Raw genomic sequence first — 25,260 nt, 5'->3', positions numbered from 1 at the left:
ACACTACAGCACTAACACACTCACCCCCCTGCTTATATTCAATATAATATAATGCATAGGTAATTACTGACAGCTCTGAACAGCAAATACTGAGATGTGACCTTGTGTTTAGATGTTCTTTAAACTAACGGTGTTGGAGTCATAAAAGTCCGGATGGTTGTTTATCATAAAATAATGAGGGTGCGGTGTGGTTTCAGTGCTCTCTAAATAGATTCAGAAAGCTGTTTATCTCAATAGTGACTATTATTTTCCCAAATGACACATTTTTTTGTGATTTACTGTTGGGTTTTGTCGCCTCTGTTTTTCTTAATAAGAGCACAGCATATTAACTTCCAAGCAGGTCAGAACCGCGTGACGTCCAGATGACTCGTGTTTCCTCATCTGCATTTAATTATAAACAGATTTTGTTTAATAGCCAAACTTTGCAGTAATGACGGGACTATATTTTGTAAGTGAACAAACGGCGCGGGAACCATCTGTGCTCAGTGGAACGCTCATTTCACCGGTGACAACATTTCAATAACATCCCGACACTTCTCTTCAAGCACCTGGTCCTGTTTGGTTCTGCTGTGAATACATATATTTTTAATTTGTTCGTTGACTGATTCGTTTTCTTGGCAGTGAGAAATGCTGATGTTAATCCTCCTCAGTGAGGATACAGTAGAGAACATCTTCATTTCATGTGTTTTTCATAACCAGCTGGTTTTTCTTCCCACTTTCAATCACCTAAAGATAATCAGGATGTTTTCAACAAGATAAGGCGGCACGGTGGCGCAGTGGGTAGCACCACCGTCACCTTGCAGAAAGGTTCCAGGGTTGGATGAATGCATGGTTTTTCTCCCCGTACTCCGGCTTCCTCCCACAGTCCAAAGACATGCAGATTGGGATTAGGTTACCTGGACAATCAAAAAAATAACTTTTCCACTGGTCAAAAAACCCACTAACATTTGACTTCTGTCTACAATCAGCACGCGAACGCCGCGGTTGTGGCATTGAATATGACAAACCAGAAAAACAAAACAAAGGCAAAGTCTTCTGGCTGTTTACCAGCGTGTAAAAAACCTGCCCATACCAGCTAATTTAGGTGTGAAAGAGGTCTAATGTGAGTGTGAATGCTTGTTTGTTTCTGTTTGTCACCCCTATGATATACGCTGGCAATCTGTCCGGGGTGTAGCCCAAAGTCAGCTGGGATCCTCAGAGGATAAGCGGTGTAGATAATGGACGGTTGGATGGATTTATATCTACATTTATAAAATCCGTCAGTGTTTGTTGCCCGGCTGAGCTGTGATAGTTCTAATTCCCCTCCATTGTCTCCCCGTCTTGCCGAAGTCTGTATCTGTGTGAGTCCATGATGTTAACAGCTTGGCAGACCAGCAGTAGGAAGAGTGTGGGCGAAGGCCAGGCAATACACTGAGCTGAACTCGCAGTCTTCCAGGCCCACACGCCTTCATTATTCAGTTGGAATCTATTGAGCATCTGGGACTAAATTATTCATCAACATTGACCTAGTTCCAGGGTGCTAAGTTAGATACTTGGATGTCATCAGGCGTTCTGATAAGAGCTGCTGCTGCAGTGTGATATCTGCCACGGGTAAACAGTGCGGGTGTGTGTGTGTGTGTGTGTGTGTGTGCGCGTTCGGATCATAAAGCGTGTTCGCCACCATTTGGTTATTATGGACTGCCGTTTTGTATACTTTGTATATCAGAGCCTCTAGTTGCGTGGAGCTCGGTGTAAGAATAGGGAGGCATTCTTCATCCCATGTCTAACCATGAGCCATTTCTATCTGCTCCCCATCGCCTTCCTCCCTCGTTCCCTCCCTCGCTCCCTCTCACTGGCACACTAATGATGGGTTGCTGCAAAAGTGAAGCTTAGGACAACAAACTCCTCCCAGTGAGTCTGTGCAGACTACAACTCCGCTCAGATCTGGACACTGGCAGGCCGCTATCAGTGGAAATCAGTGGCAGCATGAGAAATAATGGCACACAGTCTGAGCGGGAGCATGAGCAGAATACTGATTCCTCCGCTGCTTTGAGCCACATTTGGAGCTGTGTCTTGAGGGGCCAGTGCCAATTACAGGCAGGATATAAATAACATTCTCACCCATACTATTGGCCTAAAGTGCAGTCTTGAGTATACCCCTTGATTTGATTTCTTCAGGATTATTATGAGATAATGGCAATAAAAAAAACATGAGAGCTAAGCCAAGAACAGTATGAGCAACCCTGTGGGAGTCGGAGATTTCTTTTTTTACTCTGCTCTGATATGGCTAATTATTTTGCTAAACACATGCGCCATTATGCTGATGCTGTTTCCTAAGCACAGTGAGATCCCATTTTCATACAGCGATTAGGAAAACCTGCTCTGCTGGTATAAAAGGTGGTATTAGAATAGAAGAATAGTATAATAGTGTAAAGAACAGAATAATAGATGACATTTTGTAAATGGGGTTTTATCATTTTTAGATGTTTTATTTTGTTCCAAAAATTCTCAGAGGGAGTCACGCAGACACATATCAGGATAAGTTATGAGGCAAGATTTTAGTGTAGCAGACAAGAAGGGCTTTTATGTGATGATGATAATGTGCAGCTAAGCCATTTTCTCTATTTATTTTTTTTTTTTTTCGATTTTCCAATCAAGCCAGAGTTTACTGGCTGATAACGGCACAGACTTTCTGGCATTCTGAAAAAAAATGATTGGGATTTACACCGGATCTTAATGAGCAACAGATTATAGACATTGAGTAAAATAGATCAATTTTTATTCTTGTCACTGATCTGCAGTATATGGAAAGAGAAAGAGCTTTTGCAAAACAAGAGCTCACATATGTGTGGACAAAAACAAGGCTTACCATAGGGAAAACAAAAAAAAATAAAAGTTGAAAGGCGAAAGAAAACAGCGAGCGTCCTCAGTGGAATACATTACCAGGACAGCGGAGGCATGCTTCGGATAAACCCTTCAGATGCCTTCAGTGTCCTCCTGACTTTCAGCTCGTCTCCAAAGAGACATGTTGTGTGCCAGGGAGCATTCATCAAATTAGAACAGAAAGAAAACAATGTGAAAACCAGCGGCGCTCCGCAGAGACATGCCGACAGGTTATCACAGAGAAGGTGTCTCTTGCACTACAACGCTGGGGCCAGAGGCGCAGCACAGCATCCTCCCTGAGGAGCAGCGCTCCCCTGCCTCCCTCCCCCCTGCACAGCCCCAGGATTAAGGTGGGGGGGGGCATGCATTCGGGGGAGAAGTGTATAAATGCAGTGCATTACAGTAAAGCCACCTGCTTCAGTGCAATGGTTATTTAAGAGCAGCAGAAAGTGGGTTTTGCTGGGTTGTAGATTACCTGGGGTCCAGCTAGAATGAGACTGCTGACCAGGCTTTAGCGAGCACGTGCGGGCCGCAGCTCGGGCTGGACATCTCATTAAGGAGGAGCGTTATCAATCTACAGAGATCGAAACCGCCATGACAGTGCTAAAGAAAGCACTGGGGCACCTTAGGCTGAGTCAGGTCGGAATTTCCTGCTCCACATCCCCTTTGATGGTTCAATCAGCTCTTGAGCCAAGGTCAGTCGATAGCTTTATTTCACTGAGTACACTCGTGTAAATTCTCCCCTGACACCTTAGTTATTTAAGAGACACTGTACTCAGTATCTTTAAACATTGTTTAAGCTTTTTTTGTTTGTTTCATCCTACACATTTTTGTTTTTGTGTATCGTCCTCCCAGCTGTCTTCCCAGGTTTCCTCAGCTCCTCTCATTGCTCTCTGCAGCTCTGAGCTGAGGCAGATAAATGAGCTGTGTTGTGGTGTTCACTGTGGCCTCAGCGCTTTACCTTTAGATTAATGATGCTTTACAAGCCCCCGAGCCTTTGCTTCTTGCATGTTTGGAAGTACGTTTATAAAGTGAACTACAGGTACATCTTGTTTATACGCTTATCTATCGCTGCATCTTTCTTGTGGGCATGAGGCTCTTTGCATCGGTAACCCTTACTCCGCCGAGCTAATGAACCCTCCCCCAAAAACACACTGCATTCGAGGAAAACTATGGAAATACCATTTGTGTAAGAAAGGCTGTTATTTTTCTATTCTCAACTGCTACGTCAAAAAACCATCACAAGCACACCCTGCGTTATTTAGGACATCTCCCTGAGAAAAGATCTCCTGAGATTTCAGTGTCCTTTTTCCTGGCATCCCGGCCCAGCTACCTGTCAGTTTTCATCACAGTGGCTAAATTGCATGGTAAGCCCCTCGCATCGCTCGCATTGAATCGTCACGGGTGAAAAAAGAAGCCAAGTGTTGCGGGAGGACACCATGAATTGGTAATGTTATTGGATTTCAACCAGGTCATGACCACATCAAAATGTTGACCTACACACTAATCCTGGCGGGCAGGCCGATGCCCAGTAACACATGGATTCATTTTAGTGTTGATTTAGCGGCTTACCTGCACTGCGAACACACACACGATTCATTTAGAAGTGTAGCATAGGGTTGATATTTCCATAAGATGGAAGAAGGATTGCACTTCGAGGTGGCTTAGCAGACACAGTCGAGCTGCAGAACTACACACAGCATTTGTCCTTGGATGGTGAAATGACTATGACATTATTTGATGGTGCTGTTAGGACATTGTAAATCACCGTTCCCTGTCATTTGATTTGAAAGTCTCAATCTAGGTGCAATCCAACATTTATTTTGTTCCTCATAGTTATTGGTTTGGCCGTATAATGACGATTTCTAAAGGTCAGACCTGATGGAATCTCATAAACTCAAACAGCATATCAATATTTACTCCTATGGCTTTCACTCAGACATTTGTCTCATAAACAAGTGGATTCAATATCTTTAATCATAAAAACAAGGATTCTCATGTACAGAGATAAACCAATTCCGTCCGTTTCATTATTGGATTTCGCTGATGTGATGGAGTTGAAGGCCGCTCGCTGCAGCTTTCTAACCTGAATGAAGAGACAGAGGCGTCTAAATATGAACGGGCATACACCTCCGCTCAGGTTGTTCTGCGGGGAGTTAACCTACATCCACTGCACCCACATCCCATCGCTTCCTCTCCACCTCCTCTTTCAAATAAATCTGAAGGACGCAGTCGAAGGGAGAGAGGAGAGGAGGGATGTGAGAGGTAGAGCGAGAACGAGAGTGGATGAGGTGGGAAGAACAGAGAGCGAGTATTGATTCCCTGATTCTCGTAGCTCTGCCAGTGAGCGCCGAGTGTCAAGATCTCCCGCCAGGAAAAACAAATCACGAGGCAGAAGTGATGGATGTGGCACTCCAGGATCCGGCGGTTTTGCCATCTGGATGGCCGACACTGTATATCAGCCTCATGCACAGCAAATTGAATTTACATTTGGACGGCTTCCCCGGGCCTCACCCGGCACAGATGCACCAAAAACAGCCCTCCACCGCAACTCCCTTAATGGGCTTGATCTATCATTTCCAGGTCTATTATGTAAAGATGATGTTGGGCCATGTTCAGAATGTCAAAATGATTTTACAGTCACGATAGAATTGCATTATGTGCAGCCAAATGGATGTTAAGCAAAATGACATCACCCCTTAATTTCCTTAGGATGAGTCAATACTAATCCAACTTGCAGAAGTATTTTGATGCGCAGTCAAACATCAGTAAAATAATAGCGCAAATTCAATAAGAGACGAAATCCATCTTCATTTTTGGAACCTAATGCATTTCTGAGCCTCATTATTATTTTGTGGCACAAACATACCCCAGAGTATAAGATATTTAAGTACATTGAAGATCGTCAAGCACGTATTTGGGGATTTAGAAATATTAGCATAAAAGGGATAAGTGGAGGAGCAAGGCTAAATGTATAGCGGCAGGTTATTCTGCTTAGCGGAGCGCCATAACGGGGGGGGGGGAAAACCAACGCCGCCCCAAAGAGGCTGCCATGCTTAAATGAAATGACCTTTAACGCAGAGCTGATCAAATGGCCTGAAGCAAGACTATAAATGAACACTGCGGTATAATGTTTTACAGTGTGCTTTTTTTCCCCTCCGCTCTTTTGTTTGCCCTTTCCCATTCACCGAGAGTGTAAAATGTATTGTGTTTGGCAGGTGAGGAAGTGCGATGAAATTGGTATGAGAGTAGACGTGCCAGTGAAATAATGAAGCGCCGTCTATACGTGTCATGATTTCTTTTTTTGTCAGATGCTTGTTTTGCAACAGAGATCTTTCTTTCACATTAAGGGAAATAACATGGAATATTGATCGGAGCCTCCACCCCTCGTCTCCCGGCCTCTTCTTCTCCTCGCTTTTCACGGGTGGTTGTCCTCTAAATGTCAGAGGTGCGTTAGCGACGGCTCTTAACAATTCCTTGAAGCGGCTATGCAAAGCCACACACTGCAGCACAAATTGAGCATGCGACTTGACAACGGGCGCTATGAACTCCAGCCTCCTCCTGTGCCTCAATAATCAGATCTCATCTCCGTAAGTACGGTGATGCCTGGGATGCGGCGCAACAGCTGCTCCGGCGCCAGGCAGCGTGTGGCCCCCGTGTTGACAGATGAATCCAGCAGCCAAACAGTGGAGCTGTCTGGATTCACATCTCATCTGCCCGCGCTCTCCTCAAACCTTACCCTCTGGAAACACCACTATTCTCTATCTAAAGTATTTCCCCCCCCCCCGTAACCACTCTAACCGTGTGCCTCTCTCTCTTTTCAGACAACCGACGACTTTGTGGTGGCGTCGGCCGAGTGTCCGAGCGACGACGAGGACATTGATCCCTGTGAGCCGAGCTCAGGTGGGTTAGGTTAGTCATCTCTTTTTTATTCTACTTCTCTCTGGGTGTGTCAGTGTGTCTCCGTTTGTCGTAGCCCACCCCCACCAAGACACTCTAGGCGAGCACACAGTGTTTGTACGAGCAGATTGGAGTTTTAGTTAAAGCTCGAGCACTCCTCAGCCGCTGAGTTTCTCGTCTTTTGGCTACCGACTGACTTCATGATGCAGCGAGCTGGAGGCTCTCCATTAGTTCTGTCTGGGAAGCTTCCAATCTGCCAGAGCGAGCTTTTTACTTGTTCTTATATTTCAGAGTCCTGGAGCGTCGAATGTAAATGCAGTAAAATTTTACATTCATTTATGACCATAATATTCATGGGCTATTAATGGAAGCAGTTTAGCCATCTACCTTATCTGGAAATACATTTTTGGGGAAATGCGCTTATTCACTTTCTCGCTACTCGTTAGATAAGATCAGCACCGCTCTCATATCTGTCCTCTACATGTGAAGCTGGAGCCAGCACCTGGTTAGCTGAGCTTAACATACAGACTGATAACATCAGGAAACAGCCTGGTTCCACACAAAATGTACCCGCCACTACTAACAGTAAATTAACATTCATTTGTTCTTCGTTTAATGATATTAAATGTAACGATTCTTTATTTAAATGTCTAAAAACGACTTGAACTATGCAAGATGTTTTCTTGACTTGTGTACCTACATTATTCAAAATGTTTCCAACAATGTTAAAGTGCAAAGAAATCCACAAATATATGCAAAGTAACAGGAATTTAAAATTTTAATTTCCGCTTAACCTGTGGCTTTGCCCACCTCTGCCATAACTTCCGGGGCAAATGACATAGACAAAGGAAAAAACACAGTCTGTTGTTTTCTAGTAATGGATCAGGATTATTCATTGTCCTTTGCTGTGTAATATGAATAAAACTTTAATAACTTACCTGATCCATGATCCTATGTCAGGTAGATTTTAATCTGCATGGTGGTGAAGACAGCTCCCATGATGCCATGCTGCTTCACGACATCATCAAACCATGTCTAGAGGCCAAAGTTACATATTGTACGTTTAGTTTAGACAAAAGCTGAGAGTAAAAACACAACCTCTGGGAGTTTATGGGACTATTTACCAGACTATTCCTGTGCTAGGTGGCTGCTCTAGTCACATTCTTCATGCTGAGCTGACTTAGCTTTATCTTAAGTATTCAGATATGAGCGCGTTATCAATCTTCTCCACTAACTTTTACCAAGAAAGCACATTTCTCAAAATAATTACTTCAATGTGATAAAATGCACCTTTTATTTATTTTTTTTGTTCATAGAAAACTTTAGTTTTTTGGCTTCCACCCACTGAGATTAAACTCAGCACAGGTTGTTTTTTTTTTGTTCTTGTTTTTTTCAGAACAAATCCCTCTCTGAGAGTCACATGACTAAAACTCCACTCTGCTCTAGGTGCTTTGTATGTGTCGGTGCAGTTGTTAATAATGCGCTTTAGTTGTGCACCTATTCATCTTCATGGACTCATGACATTTATTAATGCGCCGACACGGGTGTTTTGAGAGCGACCGAGAAGACGCGAAAGCGCACAGTTGTAATTATAAGGCCCGCATGACAGCACAGGATCAAGGAGGGTAAACCCAGAGAGCAGTGAGTGAAGGCTGATGTTTACACATGTACGTGTGTGTGTGTGTGTGTGTGTGTGTGTGTGTGTGTGTGTGTGTGTGTGTGTGTGTGTGTGTGTGTGTGTGTGTGTGTGTGTGTGTGTGTGTGTGTGTGTGTGTGTGTGTGTGTGTGTCCGTCCCTACTGTTGTTCATTAAGTTCTGCAGCAGGCAGTGGGAGTTCATCCCGTTGTTTCTCATCTACTATTATTCACGATATCTGCACGTAACAGCCCTCGGAGTCTATGATTGCGGCACATGTCAGCCGTTTCTCTTCATAAAACAAACATAAAAAGAAATCTATTTTGGTCCACAAGTTGTAACTGTGTGTACAAGAGCCCTGATGAATTCAAAATAAAGAGGGCGCACTTCTCGCCCCCCCCTGCAAGTGTTTGAAAATGCCTCTGTTTTATCAGCTTCACTCCGACAAATTGGGATTGTAAATGTTTGTTCCCTTCAATGCCGCCAGACTTTTAATCTCTTACCTTGCCACACATGGAAGGCAATTAAGTCTAACCCCAGTGCCTGCCAATGAATAGAAGGATTTTCGAATGCATTCAGAGGCGATGAGCGGCACAGAGAACAATTAAATCCAGACCCAAGGCCCCCCACTCCATCTTGATGTGCTATCGATCAGTATGTGGTCATAAAACCTTCACTAAATTAATGTCTGCCCCACAGCAAAGACTATCAACTTTCTCGTCTGTCTCTCTTCCTGTTCCTTTGGCCTTCCAACCGGCAAGATTAGCTTTCGTTACTCCCTCTTCCTTTAACTCTCACACTGCACGTTTGAGTGATATCCCCATCGGGCGGCATCACAATAGGTGCTTCCAACATGCATCTGCTAACTCTGTCAAACACTATACACAGGAGATTGGTGCGCAAACTCATTCACACCAGCAGCTTGCATTATGTTTTTGGTTTTTTTTTGACAAGGGCATCTGCCAAAACATCAGCCGTGAACCGCGCGATGCTCGGGGACGCACACCCCTCGGAGCAGAGTATCCCTCTCTTTCTGTGATCACTGAAGGGGATTTGACACCAGAGCTGCTGGCTCCCGCGGTGGCAGCTGTCTAACACCGCATCCTGATTAATATCCACATTCAGAACCGCTCACACGCGCTGCCAAGCCCTCAGCCCATCGCAGGCGCTGTTCGCCGTGCGCGCAGAGAACTGGAGCCACTGCTGCCCGTGTGGCGCTACTTTCTCATGTTACCGTTCCGCCAGCTCCTTTTTAATGACACCAACAATACATCATTTCCCATGCAACACCTTCGCGGTCGGTTCAGTCTGCCAACTCAAAAGCAGAGGCCAGATGTGCACACCTTTGATATTTCTCTCTCCTCTCTCCTCTCTCCTCTCTCTCTCTCACTCTCACTCTCTCACTCTCTCGTGCTCTGGCTCCTGTATATACTGTAGGATAACGTCGGTGCTTCCCAAGACGTGAGCTGTGAAAGATACTATATTTCGTGAGTTATCTCTGGCTCAAGGTCAGCTCTAGATCGTCCTGTATATCACCGGAGTCTCATCCCGCGGCCGTCCCTATCAGCCGCTGAGTGACATCAGTCGGGTAAACTTACTCATTGCCATGCTTTATTTCTCTTAGCTCTGGAAACCATGGAAAGCCAGCGCTACCAGCAGAGCTTATCGCCCGGCAAGACTCAGATTAGATCATACTGCAGCAAATTGAATCCCCCCCCCTAGCTCAGGAAACCAGAAAGGAATATATAGGCCCATGCTGCTGTAATACATCTGATCAGTAATAGGAGGCTGATTCGTGGAGTGTGCATATGGTACTAAGCAGCTGAACGTCACTGTGTCAGATGAACATCGATGTTGCAGCCCGTTGTGACAAATGTTCAGAAATAGCTGATTAAAGTCTTCAGCATAATGACCTCACATGCTTTGATATGAAAGTCTGATGTTATAAGTAATACTGCATTTTCACAAAAAACGACATATTTACATCTATATATTTGTGGGTGATTGTGTATGAAGTGTTGGCCAATCAGCTGGTGAAAATATAGATGTGGTCTCGGCCGTGTGTGAAAATTGCCCGGCGAACGCTCCACCGAGGGGCCGGCTGGTGCTGATTTTCAAGTGCCAACCTCAGCTCGCGTGGGGAAAGTTAATGGAACGGGTTGTTGCGGAGCCGCATGGGGTCAGACGGAGCGGATATCTCTTACCTACCTGCTTCATTTCACGGGCGTCATGCGGGCCGTTGATGGAGGGCAGCTGCCGCACGCCGACCCATATTCAAGGTTACATCCCGCCACTGCTTTTGTCCCTCGCCCTTCGTTGTTTCTCCTCTGAGCGTTCTTGAGTTTAGTCCTTCGCAGCTGTTCCAATGCGGCCAAAGTCCTAGTCGACAAATCAGAATGTATCCTTCAGTTGGAATAATAGTATGTCATGCTTTTATTTGGGATACTTCCTGTATAGTGAGAATTTCTCTCAAACATCGAGAATATTCATATTTTACACAATTTCCCACAATATCAAACTTATTAAAAGTTATAAAAAGTTATTTTAGCCTTAAAATTTATGGGTTAGGAAAAGTGTTGGGTAAATGCTCAAAGTATCAAACATCTTCTTGCTCTATGATGATAAACTGTAGGAAATGGGCTGATATGATAGAAAATGTCCGTGAGGGAGAGTTTCTTCTTTGTAGCCGAGTTCGCAAAGGCAGAGAGACAAATCCTCGCATAACATTGGATGCATCAGGCGGATTTTTGTCTTTTATATGTTTACAACAAACCTTTTTCCACCATTCCACCGTCTTTAATAATGTAAGAGGCAGTCAAAAAAAATAGATACTGGACTATGTCCCACACCAGCAGCCTCACTGAGCGTTTTGATAAATGCAGCCTTCCACATTTCACAAATAATCTCTCAGCGCCTTTATTCTCAGCTCCAGTTGCCCTTCACTGTGGATCGCCCATAGGCAGGTTAAGGTTAATCATCTCTAGTTTCCACTTCTCTCCGCGCTCTCTCATCTTTTTCTATCCTCAAGCATTCCGCGGCGACATTAGCAGCTACTAATGTGTTTGACATTTGTTTTAATAGATTTAATTTATGGCTGGGGAAACAATACATAGAGTAAACCAATAAATCAAACGGCAAATGAATGCTCTCTTTAACCCGATGGCAATGGCTGGAATGCACTCGGCCAGGAGGGGGTGAAAAAGAAATTTGAGTAAATTATTGTTTTAAAAGTAGCTGCGAGATTAATGAAACATCAAGAGCACTGTGCTGGCTTAAGAGGTCACTGCCCACATTTAATAGGTTATTCAATCATACCCAGCTGGAGCTCCGTGTGTGTTCATTGCTTCCTTTGCTGAACACAGTGGCATGCCCCTTGCGTGCCAACAGACTGCCGCTGTAGAAGAGATGGTTTAACAAATGAAAAGCCCTCCTGAAGACCGGATGCCCACTGAATGGGATCAGAGCTCACGTCCATCAAAACGCGCTGATGACCTTCAAATGTATAACGCAAAACGTTCCACTGTGGCTGCCGCGCACTTTGCCAAATTCTGCAGACAATCTTAAGGAATTTGGCCCATTTTTGTTTTCCTGAACTCTTTCAGGGAGGATTATCCCGTCCAAGTCTTCTCTCTACACCCTATTTTCAATGAAGTGTGTTCTGAGAGGAAACAGGATTTCACACTCACTGTCAGTCTTTCTCTTTTACTGATCCAGCCATATTTATACTTTCAATTATTTTTATGTTTTCGACCACACATCTTCTGCGTGTGCTGACACTGATGCAAACACAATGTGTCTGTTGATCAGTCTAAGTGGGGCGTGAAAGACTTTGCTTACCCGAGAAAAGAAAAGACGCCAAACCAATGGTCCCTTATGATAAAATTAACAAGTAAAGTACGGCTTGGAAATATTGCCCAGCAAGTCACATTAGGCATAACTGCTCAGGCAAGATTCTCAGCCTTGTCTGTGTTTGTACAAAATATCTCAAGAATGCATCCACATATTTTTAACAAACTTGGTGGAGATATTACTTTAGAGGGGTATCTCCAGATGAATAACTTTTGGAACCAATCAGTCTAAAGTCAAGGTCAACAAACATGGCCCAAAGAACACTTTAGGTCAGAAAATCATTCCGCATCAAATGATATGATACAAACAATTAAGTCAGGAAAATACCTTACCTTATTTCAACAATGCCTATTTCATGGTGTCTTTGCATCCTATAGGGCTATAGGCACGACCGAAAGCTTATGCAGATCGAAATATAATTCACATGATAACAATTATTATTTCAGCAGTATGATAAGAGACAAGATGTAACTATTTGTCACTATATGGTATAACTGTAACTATCATAATGACATCATGATGTAATGTCATTATTACAAAATGAAATAGCTGTTGCCTGATTGTGGTATATACAACATGCGTATGTATGGGTATGTATCACCCCCAGCCTTCATCTACCTGCAGCATCCGTGTGGTCTTGTCGAGCCGTGTCGCTATAAGCCCTCTGTAAATGTAACAACTACGGACCTGAAGAACACGTAGCCCGACTCCTCAATCTAATCAAGAGATTGAACTCCAGAATCGTGGCGTTCAAGCTGAGTAAGCTTCACCCTCTCCTTTCATCTCGCCTCTTTTAGTGGAACCCCTCTGGGCAAAGGCTTGATCTGCACCGTACCTTTTACTGGGCTTAATCCGCCACCTTTTAATAATTCTCACTTGGACCTCATTTCATGCTCTCGCGGCTCTCTGTTCATCATCCGCCATCAGCACGAGCGGTGCCACTTCAGACTCACACATGCACATGCTGTCATCAGGCACACTGCCAGCATGTCACAAGTACAGGATGGCTTGTATCACTTCTTGAGGACACTCGGGTAATTAAAGAGGGAAGAGGGATTTAATAAGTGTTTTGGCCCCGCTGCAGTTGATACAGTGACCTGTCTGCAGACTGATCCCCAACTCTGTGATGGCTCAGACAGCTTGTGATTATGGGTGGATATGTGCAGTGAGAAGATGGTATAACACTAATCTGGCTGAATAACAGCAATGTGTCACTGAGCATGTCGACTAAGCCCGGGTCGCTCGGAAAGGCATCGCAACACCACACCTCCTTCAGCTCCCGAAGACGCATGATGCACTGCATGTTTATCAGCTACTGCCGCTTGCAGGGGGTAACCATGTTAAGAATCTTCTTTTATCACCATCTTACTGACTTCACTTAATTTTTCATTTTTGTTCTGATAGATAAAGGGGAAAAAAAGTGTTGCCATGGTGCATCAATCAGCCATTGTCCATGTGTTCTCTGCACAGCTCTCTCGACCTTTTACCCCCACCAGTTAATGAAAGGTCAAGCCAACTCTGTCCATTAAATATATCCTAAGTAGTCTCGGTTGCTCCATTACCTCTCAACAAGGCTCGCGCGCACCGGAAGTTACACGCCCCCCTCTCTCATTCATCCATGGAGCCCGTCAACCTGCTCACCCTGTTGCAAATTACCAAACAAATGAACCTTCTCGCCGGAGACAAATGAGGAGAAATAGTCTTTGAAGAGGACCATTTATCCAAATCCCGCCTGACAGTGTGGAATCTCTGATCCCATTCCTCTCCTCGGGTGCACGTGGCAGAGAAGAAGTCAGGCGGAAATAAAAGGGGAATCACATCCGGCATTGCACATGCAGGCTTTTTTTTTTATATATATATTTTTTTTTAATGACAAGTTCCATTGCACCAGTGCTAATATCTGAGGCAGTCATGTATCCATACTGGAGTCCGGTGAAATTAAAAGAAGAGATGCTATCGAGCCCTGGAGTAACCAGAACACTGAGGCCAAACCAATCACAGTGGTGATGTCATTACACTCTTCACTGCCTCTCTGTATGGGAAATGAAATTTCCTGCTCAGGCTATTTTCATTTTCTTCACTAACATGTACTGTTTGGGTCAGGGTCACATATAAGATCATCTATAGCTCTTTGTTCATGTGTTTTTTTCATGTGCATTTCTCCCAGTGAAAGCAAATGATTTGTGACTAAAGGGGCGAAATATTAACTTGTTGTCCTTGTGAATGAAACAGCAAGGACCTTACGATAAGTCTCACTCTGGGATGAGTCGGAGGGAAGGAGGAAATTATTCCGGCAGCCTTTACGTAACGGCAATCCTTCAAAAGTGAACCCCCCCTGAGTTTACCTCTATTGCCTCGCGAGTGCACCCCCACTATTCTGCCATGAAGCCAGGCACCACTTTAAGGTCATTTTCCCCCACGTATAATTTTACCGCTGGGTACGCTCAAGTAGAGCGCATAAGAGCAGCCATCATTTTAAACACTTGTTTCAGGCGCTATTTCTCTCTCAGTTTATGTGCCTCCATTCTGAGGTGATGGACTGCTAATGAACAGAGAGGCGGATGCATTTTGACTGAGATCGTGTGAGGCTTTCTCGGAGGCCCCGTGCCTGCTGCCATATTACTTTGCTGGAGCCCAACTTGAGGGGGTGCACAGCCAGGCTTATGGGTGGCAAATGAGCCGCATCACCAAGTGCATCAGGTAGACTTAGGGGCTACAAAACAGCCCTGCCTGCCATCAGGTGGCTACTTGATAGGCAGTGTTGAGTCGCAATGCAAACTGATGAGCTGTGATGAATACTAATGAGTTTGGAAAAAAACCTGGTCGTGTCAGCACCACGCTTACTGAAGTGTTAATCCAGTAATGAAAGAAAAATCTGTTTGATTTAGGGTTTCCCCAAAGTCTCTGTCTGAATGGAGCCTATGGGGAGCCAATCAACAGATACAGGCAAGAGGAAATAACAAAGCCCACAGCTTGACATGTTAGATCACTGATGGAAGAACAGTGCACCATGGCTCACCCCTGATAATGCAGACCGAGACCACCTGCCTCCAGAACTCTTCCAACTCTGTCACCTCGCTGCGGGAGCCAGCCGAGGTCTCATGTACAACCCTCAGCTGCCACATCCAGAGCTCCCACCTCCATCAACCTGTGTATGTTATCTACACTTTCAACTTTTTGACCCCGAACAGAGGATAGATAGCAAATATGAAAGAAACTCGCCGTTAATGCATGCGCAGCGGCTTGCTGGGGAAAAGCCGTGTCAACCAGTAGCCTACAAGGCAAGAGCATTCTTCACACCTGTCTGCAAGGATAAGTGGGCTTGTCACAAGCAGAGCTAATCTGTTTCAACGCTCAGTCACACTCAATCCCCCTGTGGTACTCTGTGCTTGTCCTTGAATGTCTACTGGCATTGGGAGCACACTCGGACCGCTGATCAGTCTAACCGCGGTGGAAAACGTCAATGAGCGGCCGTGGTGTCTCCTCTCCTGGCAGACGGCTGAGACAACTTTACAGTTTACACGTTCCTGTGCCCTTTAGTCTGCCGTGAACGAGATCTCGCCAAACTAGACATTCTCGCCATCTGTGTGGGTCATTAGCAAATATTACGCCATGCAAAGTGATGTTTGTCTGAACATTAAGCTGTCACTCAAGAGGAGATATGAATGCAATCAAAAATGAGCTGTATCTCCGAAACCATAAAAAGGCGAGTGAGACAACAGAGATGACAATGGAGAGAGCCATCAGAGAACTGAGGAGGGCTGTCTCACAACTTGGACAGCATTCAGAATATGAAGTGGGCAGAGTGATGTGCACTATTCACTGGTGGAAATGATTCCCAAAAGTGCTGCATGTGCTCAGTTCTACCGAGTATTTAAAGTAGTTCATTAAAAAAAAGTAGTTTATTGTGCAAACACTGGAGTACAATCCTAACGATAACTATATTATTGTGAAAAATGTGTGAAGTAAAGTTCGGAGGGTGGTGGGGGGGGTGTAGTTTTAGATTTTTAGATTTCAACTGGCAATGGCATTCTCTCTCATATGCCATGAAAATCACATGGTCACTCTTCCAATTGGAATTGGTCCAGTAGTTTGTCTCTGCTGGCAGCCATGACACGGCGACAGTGGCTACAATGTAATCTTAAGGGGCAACAGCGACGGTCCTAAAAGAGCTTTTTTCACCAATAAAAGGCTTCAGTTGTTGCTGCTGGGTCCGTCTCACTCGTCGTGGACTGTCGCAGTTGCCCCATTAGATGACATTATAGCCACTGCCGTCATGTTGTGGCTGCTGGCAGAGGAGATCTACTGGACACATTCCAAAGGTTTTTGTAAGTGCCATTCATGTACACAGCCACATTTATAGACATAGGGCTCAAGTTGAAAAATACCAGAATTCCCCTTTAATTTTATCTTTCTCCATCAATGGCAGCAAATGGATGCCTGGAAATTGCAGTTAACAACTATAACAAAATGGTTAACTGTCTCGTAAGTTACTCTATATGTGATTGACACTTAATTGGAAAAAATATGCAAAACAATTGGCACAACATCTGGTATAAAGGACAGGCACACCTTCACTGACAAATCTCAGAGAACCACACCCATGTCTTGTGTTCTTGGTCGACATTGAGAAATAGCCAAACAAGTGTAGTGTAGGATGGGATCTGCTGCATCATCTTAATTCTGCCCTATCCTTCGTGGATCAGGAAGAAACGACCTTTTCCTAGAATGCGAACAAGAATTTCTGTCTTTGCTCACGCTCAGAGAAGTTAGTCCATCGTGAAAAAAGAATGTGACAAGATAAGACAAGGTGATTATGACAAACTTCAATAGCAGCAAAATTTTGTTTTTCATGTCTTTTCCTTTTGATGTGAGTTCTCTGCTGCTGATACGGGGTTCTAGCCCAGAAAGAGAGTTACTCGTGTGGAAATGTTACTCTGACTGACCAAGATCAAAAGAATTTAATAATGAAGAGACAATGTCGTGGTTTCTGGTTTAGAGAGAAATCTCTTCATTTTAAAAAAAAAAACTGGTTCAATATCAAAGCTGAAGAATGCAATTATTTTTCTAAAATCCAAACTGTGCAGTAAAAAAAAAAAAAGAAGTACGAGAAAGTGGGGCAGCAAAATGGGCCAGGTTCAATAAATATGAATTACCTATTTTATTGAAATCTAAAAATGATGGTACCTGTCATTGTGAATGAAAAATCATATGATGCCGAGGACTCATGATTTGTTCACATGAATATTCACGGATATTCTTATGAATACTGTACTAACTGTTAATGTATATGCCATTAGGTTCTGTTCATTTGCTTATATAGCCATGTCTCAGCCCTATGTTTCAATATATAATGTGTGGTTCTCTGTGTGCTCGGGAGTATTCAGCATCGCCCGCTGAATGTCACTTAAACTGATGGTTCATAAAAGCTTTAATGTTATACTGAATACTGAGTGCTGTAGCTCCATGACCCCCACTGTAAGAGCCAGAGAAAGGAAACTAGAATTAAAAGAAAATAAATCTCTTAATATCCTCACCGAATTTAATGTAGCCTACTTTTGTAGCCTTAAACCAGTATTTCACCTCAGTCTCAAAGGCCTTATATTACAAGCCTCAGCCTGAAAATGAAAACTTGTACTCCTGCCATTCAATAAATGAACACAATTAACTATAACAAATTTTTTTAAATGTTAAATTCATACAGTGTTAAACTTAAATGAGGCGTATTATGGACATATCCAGGTTCATCATTTAAATTTGTGTTATTACTCGAAAAGGTTTACAAGCTCTAATGTTAAGGAAACACATCGCTGTCCTCAGACTGTCCATTGCTGTGGCTCCTCTTTTCAGCCTCTGTCTGAAACATTTGGTTTTAGCTTCTGTCTCTTTAAGGACCCCCCCCCTCAGCCCTTCCAGCAGAAATGTTGGCCTCAGTTTTTACTTTACCTGAATTTAGGGCGTGTGACATGACACATCACGATTCCGTGGACATATGGAACTAGCAATGAGGCGTTCAGGAGCTGGGTGTTTCTGTGGGGAGGAGGAGCTCCCTTTACATCATTTTACATACACAACCAACCTCTACAATAAACTAGAGGAAAGAAAAACTGGATAAAAAGCATGTCGCCTTTAAAAATATAAAAGCACCAGATCATCCAAAAACATGACAAAAGTAGGAAGTGCATATTACCCATCATGCTTTACATGTTGACTGTAAATGACCTCAGGCTAGTATCCAGTATATTCTTGAATGAGCAGTTCCAGTGTTCTTTAGCCAAGTAAAGTTAATAGAACTATACTAAGCTAATATAGCAGTCTTGCTAGCTCACGCACGCTTTCCGCAGTCAAGCTAAACTTTATAATGCTACTCAATATATATAACACATATTAAACTAAGTGCTGCCGTATTGTGCCCTTAAATGATCCCCACTCCCTGCTTTTACCATACTAACACGCTTTACCAATTTATCATGGATCAGCATTTGATCTTCAAAGTAGGATCTCTAATATTAATAGTATGAAAATATAGTATCCTACAAAGCCTACGGGAGGATGTAAACATGTAAACAACAAAATTCCCAGACTATATGCTAGACGCCACCTGAGGTCATTCGCAGGGAATAACAAGGGCGTTGACTCTGTAGCAGCAGCAAAGGGAAATACTGCAAATCTTGTTCAATGTGTTTAACGTAACTGTCCAGTCAACAAAGAGAAACTAATTCAGACCTACATCTCAGCACAGTTTCTGTTTTTACTGTTTGTTTGTCCGGCGTAAAAAAAAATGCAAATCAAAGCACAAAACATTCTCACGTCAGTGTAACTGTGATCTGAACCAAGCTGCAAATCCCTCCAGTATTCTGTGCCCCAATCCGGTGGAACCCGAGTGCTTTCATTTCCAAATGTTACTGTTGCGTGTTTGGATTTCTCAAAAGCAACAAAGAGAGCTTAAGCAGAAATGATGACTCCTACAAAAACACACAGAGCGATGTGCCAGGAGGACTGAATAATATCAGGGGGGCTGATGTGTTTCCAGAATATGCTCCGTTGAATGGCACCATTTCAGCACAGAAGTGGGGACAGCCTTTGGCAAAATCTGCTGAGTCAATTGAAGAATTGTCTCTCCCTGAAAGATTTATTTTCACAGACGCTTGAGTTTATAGCGAATGTCGTAAACGTGGCGTGTTCATTCATGACTGTACGACATGCAATGAGCAGTGCACTTTTAACTGTCCTCTTCACAGCTTCAGCAAATCTCTTTATCCTACAGCACCTCGTCTCCCGAATATGAACAATACACCTCATTGAGGCATCATCGGGATGGTGTAACGCAAAAGTTGTAATGATGATAGGCAGCAGATTAGACAGGTATAATGACATGTACTTATGGCAAAATCTAAAAAAAGAACATTTATTGAAAATCCCCATGATACTTCAGTTTCATCAGGCTACTGTGGGATTGACATTTCCACTTAAATCTAATTTTGTGACTGTTAAAAGATGCAAAGTACAATCTTCAAGAGATTTAAAAGAAAATCCCCCGTTAGGTTTTTGTGTCTTATTTGACTGAGAGTAAGATCTGACAGTTTTAGCTGACATTTAATCGACGAAGATTTACTATTTTTGTATTAATTCATTTAAGTTAGTCAGAAAGAATTTGACTGGGGCCCTTGAGTCCTCACTTGTGTGTGGAATTTCATTTTTGATCATCAATGTTAGACGTGGTTGGTTTTTGTGTGTCCTCGTGAATGTGTTTCTATGAAGCAGGAAATCAATTTTCTTTTTACTTCAACAAGCCTCAGGGATGATGTCTGAACTATCATTCAGCTTTACACAGTGATATTGATCCACACATGCATTCACTCACTACCATAAATCTAGTTACACTAATAATGACAAAATGCAGAAATCGGTGGGTGTAGTCCATTTGTGCTGATCATATCTCTATCTCTCTCGCAGCCAATCCCACGGGTTCCGCACCGAAGGGTTACCCGGGCACATCGGAGGTCTTCAGGGAGTCGAGCAGCACGACGGGGATGGTGGTCGGCATCGTGGCGGCGGCGGCGCTGTGCATTCTCATCCTGCTCTACGCCATGTATAAATACCGGAACAGAGATGAAGGCTCGTACCACGTGGACGAGAGTCGCAACTACATCAGTAACTCGGCGCAGTCCAACGGCACCGTGGTCAAAGAGAAACCAGTCAACACTGCAAAGACCTCGGGCAAGAATAAGAAGAACAAGGACAAGGAGTACTACGTGTGATTGTCCAAACTTTGGTCTTTGCCAGACCAACTTAAAAAACGTTTATCAAAAAGACAAATCAGGACATCAACATGTGTACAGTATAATAACAAAGATGAACATTATTTAGTCATTTTTCCTAAAAGACGATGCTCTGAAAAGTAAATATGAAAAATGAAAAAATAACTTTCTTTAGACTCAAGCACTGGCGATAGAAAACATATACAGTCCAGAAAGAGAAAGACGGAAACATGGCTCTGGCAACCAGTTGAAAAGGAACTGAACACATATCTAACATGTCAACCAAACAACATTAACCCACCTGTGACTCGTCTCCTTGGCCAGGACAATGTGATCTAACTCCCTTGTTTCGGGTAAACAAGGGGGGCAGAGATGCACGCGTGACGAGACAGGTTCAGCATTACGAACTCAATGTTATCATTTACATTGCCTGTGTTTGTGTTGTTGAGACTTTTTCTACAGAAAATGACACAAAGCTCAAATGAATACATACATAAACGCGCCAAATATTTAACGTGGGTGGAAGAGTAAAAAAAAATCTGGTGACGGCGGTGAACTCGGACAGAAAAAAAATTCCCTGATGGACGCCCGTGGAATCAGGACTCAACGAACAGGAGCTGGCGGCCGGCAAAGACCTAACACCTGCCTGACAAGGCTGCCGCAGCACGACCTCGATGGTGGGGGGGCAGTTTCTCTGGAAAAGACTATGATTTTAAAGAAGAATATGTCCATTGTGCCAGTAAGCAATCTGGAGGCCTTCGTCTTCACGTCATGTGAACTCAAAGGGGGGGCGTTTCCTCAGAGTGCCGGGGGCGTCTGAACAAGCGTCACTCGGAAGCCATGCACGCAAAATTATCTTATTACAGTACATATGTTTATATACAGTACAACCACATCTATATGTGCTTTCTGGACTGTGACAAAGTGGTGTTTTATAGCCTGTTGTATAGATGATGCAAACTATAACTGCTCCTCTACCATTTTGGAATAAAAGAGAAAAAAAAGGACAAAAAGAAGACATAAGTGTTATTAAGTGTTGCTAGTCATAGAAGATTTTATGAAGACATCTGCATTTTTTTTTTTCTCAGTTGAATAATAATAATTTGATTTCCCCTTGTTTTTACATGTGTTCCTATATAGTTTTTTATACAAATGCCAACCAGAGACAGACGATCCCGGACCAGTAGTAGCCGAACCGTTCCCCCAAAAACTGCAAAAGGCGTGACATGACGACTTATGTGGATCTGTTAAGGATTCCAGTTGAATCACTGCCTTCCTCCTCAATCCTGACTTACACGAGTGAGAATGAAGACCGAGAATATGAGTGATGATGATGATGATGGATGGTGACAACGATTAATATAAATTAACTTGCTGTGTGTGTTTCCAAGTGGTATTACGAGATTGTCCGATGTGTGCTTGGGCTGACGCGAAGCCACAGGAGGGAGCTCCAATCTGTCTCCATTTCAGCTGTTCTGTGTTTGTTCTGTCATTCTGTCCGTCAGTTCTGCTTTCCAGAGACCTGTACTTTGAATGACTATGAGGAACATGACCTTGAACTATAAATGATGATTATAAATTCTCTTTGTTTGCTCCTTTTTCCTTTCCTCTGGCTTTTCTGTTCGATTGTACCTCTAACCTCTTGTACTCCGCTTAAAAATAATTATAAAAGAAGAAAAAAAAAACTAGTTTTGAAAATCAAATGAATAAAATATTGCCTAAGTGAACTTAAACCGGTCTGCTGACAAAATGTATCCGAGCAACATGCAGGTTTTATGTTTTTTATTTGTCCTCATACTGGGTCATGATGGAAAATCTGAAGGAGCGATAATGTACTCTGAGCCTACATCCATACTAACACATTTTGTTTTGAAACAACCTCCACCCCCGAGCATTTTAGCTCTGCATCAGTAATAATCCCTCTCCATGTTTATGCACCTGAAAACATATATCACGTGACCGTTCACATACACTGGGGATGAGCGTGCCGGTGTAAACAGAAGGTAGATACTGAAGTGGTTCTACTCTGCAGTGGGTTGCTTATTCATAGAAAATACTACAAATGTGAATGGTGAAAACTAAGAGCGGGGATTTCTGTTCTTGGCCCGACAATGAGGTGGAACTGTTACTGTTGGTGTCGCTGGTAGCGGAGTCGTGACTTCGTCATCGTCTGCAAATGTCTCCGTTTTTTCTCGTCCATACCACAGTCACATGTAGTACCGTCCAAGTGATGCTTTTAAAAATAAAACAGAAGTGTGGATGTAGCCTGAGTCACAAAAACAGACTTAGACACACATTAGAACTGAGTCTACTGACTTCTGTAACATCTAACCACTGCATTCACTCATGCGGTATGTAATTTGCTCAAACAAAAAGGAATAGCTTTGACTGATTTCTGAAATCTACAGCAGTTTTTCACCTTTATTTACCCATATGACCTTGTTAAAATGAGATTAAAGAACTGTTACGTAAATTTTAAAAAACATCTCCATTTATACACATGTTTAGGGACTTTGCAGGCTCTACATTTGTAGCTTTTACACACAACTGACCTCAAATTGCAGACAGGTCTCCAGGCACCATGTACGTTTTTTTATCTCTAGATAATAAACTGTGTGTGCCCCCATCAGATAAGACGCCTCTGTAGTCGCTGTCTGGCTAAATTAACTTTTAGCACTAAACTATTACTTGACTTTAAATTGAAGTCGCAATCTCTGAACCTCTCACTGGAAAATCTACCCTCCAAAAAAATGTAGTCTGACTAACGACCGGATGGGGTACATGACACTGAAGCATCACTCAGGCGCAGGCAGCCCATCTCCACACTGGTGCTAATAGAAACACAGGTGGAGGAAGGTGGTGCTTGAACTATGGGTCTACTGCAGCATACTTCAGCTGAGGTTTTACATCTGTGCTTTTTTAGATAGTGGAGGAGATGAACAAGATTAAAAGCATAAAGGTGTCACAGACTATTCAGCTGGTTTTAAACCCGTGCAGCAGGCAGATGGTTCCTCAAGAGAATCTTCCCCGAGTGTCACAGCTCTTCATCGGCTACTCAAGCAGCTTTCTAATGTGATAATGTGTAATGTGTGACATGTTTCTGCATGACGTCCATATGGAATTTCATTATTGCACTTAGCGGATTTCACTTTTGCTCAAGTACACTTCTGCAGGCTATAGGCACTTATTAACACAATATCACACATGAGGCCACATCCAGACAAAGACATAGTGCTGTGTTAAATTGCGCTGACCTATGCTGGTGCTACAAAAGCTAGGAATGAGAAGGTGAACCACAATCCGGAAGGCTCACTGAAAAACTGTGACCTTTAACCAGATGAAAAAAATTGCTCTGACATTTTGAAAACAACTTGAAAGAGGATCCTCATTTAGCCTATACGTTATTTAAAGGTTTGCAGTCAGAAAAATCAGCTGGATGCGGTTTAATCTGTTATAATTTACATAGTCTTTTGGTATTTTGATCGGTGCATAAGTACACCTGCATTCACCTTATTAAAGCCAGTCAGAGGTGCTCTTGGCCTTGACCTAGCCTTACCAGTAAAAGACAGACACGTCTCCACTTTGTCCCGTTGTACAAATAACGAGGCTAAAATATCCCAGGTACAGGTGCCGCCATCTTGCTTATTTGATGTCATCATAGAGCCAGAGTGTCTGTGCAGTAGTGATCGAGGAATAGAGCCAATACGTGCACTCGACAAGTTGTGAGTCATTCTCAGCTGTCAGTCATGATGTTTCACATGATTGTTACAGCATCAAATAACTGATTAAAACCACACTTACCAGAGAGCTGAACAATTCAACAAACATCAGAGGGATAAGAAATATCTTAAATGATAGAAACAATCTTTGATATTTTGGCCTGGTCCATGTCCCATTCACTAACATGGAGGAGGCAGGATATAAGACCTATACTAGAGCAAGCCACCGGGGGTTCAAGATGATTTGGCTTCAGTTTCGCTATTGTCGTGTTGTCCATCTTTATATACAGTTTATGCACCAACTGTAAAACATAGATCGTGGACCTTCCAGGCGTTCAGGTTTATTTATAAATTTAACCAATTTATTTTCATGATGAAATATAATAATTTCTGTCAGATGTCAAAATATGTCTGGTTAATAATCCCAATGATACACGTTCTATTAAATAAAATCAAAGCACATGAGGTAAGCACAGTCAAGTCTAAATGTGTATGATATAATACTCATGCAATATCCTTGTGGTCCTTCCATACTGTTTAAAATATAATGCAAACACTATTGATACTCAGATCCGATCAGAGGCGCACGAGTTATATTGCACTTAAGATAACTGAAGTAATACATAAGTAAATGGAAGTTTCATCATTCATGCAGAAGGCTTTCTGGGTTCTGCTGACTGCTGCGGAGTCATTGTCACCTCTGTGCAGTAGGTCATTCGTGCCTTGATGTCACATGAGAGTCACTGAGGTCGCGATCAGGTTTAACAGGTCGCGAGTCGCTGTGATGTCACATGGGAAAAGATGTCAGGACAGCAGTCTAAGTAGGTGATAGGTTGTACCGCAGACCAACCACCGTCTCCTCACTCAGCGTTCAAGGGCAGCTGTTCCAGTTTCCACATATTGTCCAACAGCAGCAGCTCTCAGTCCTCGTTCAAAGCATCTCTATATTCTGTCCATCCAGACCTGTTGTTTTGTTATGAAAAACACAAGAATGCACAAGTACACAAGTTTTCTGCAGAGTTCCTTGCCACACA

At 43.1% G+C, this 25,260-nt stretch overlaps 1 protein-coding gene across 40 annotated transcripts in view; it reads left to right on the top strand.

Moving 5' to 3' along the window:
* Positions 1-22,086, top strand: part of LOC118119247 (neurexin-1a) — a 254,382-nt gene extending 232,296 nt beyond the window's left edge. For 28 of the 40 annotated variants that reach the window (XM_035173025.2, XM_035173013.2, XM_035173038.2 and 25 more), the window contains 2 exons: positions 6,687-6,774; positions 20,203-22,086. In XM_035173025.2, the coding sequence (XP_035028916.1) occupies positions 6,687-6,774; positions 20,203-20,507 (393 nt within the window). In that variant the 3' untranslated portion in view covers positions 20,508-22,086. The remainder of the gene's footprint in view (positions 1-6,686; positions 6,775-20,202) is intronic. The other 12 variants (XM_035173037.2, XM_035173019.2, XM_035173015.2 and 9 more) reach the window with 1 other exon arrangement.
* The last annotated feature ends 3,174 nt before the right edge of the window (positions 22,087-25,260 follow it).

The sequence above is a fragment of the Hippoglossus stenolepis genome, chromosome 12 (genome assembly GCF_022539355.2).
Source record: "Hippoglossus stenolepis isolate QCI-W04-F060 chromosome 12, HSTE1.2, whole genome shotgun sequence".
NCBI lineage: Eukaryota > Metazoa > Chordata > Actinopteri > Pleuronectiformes > Pleuronectidae > Hippoglossus > Hippoglossus stenolepis.
The sequence above is the reverse complement of the archived record's forward strand: the minus strand, read 5'-3'. Positions and strand labels throughout refer to the sequence as shown.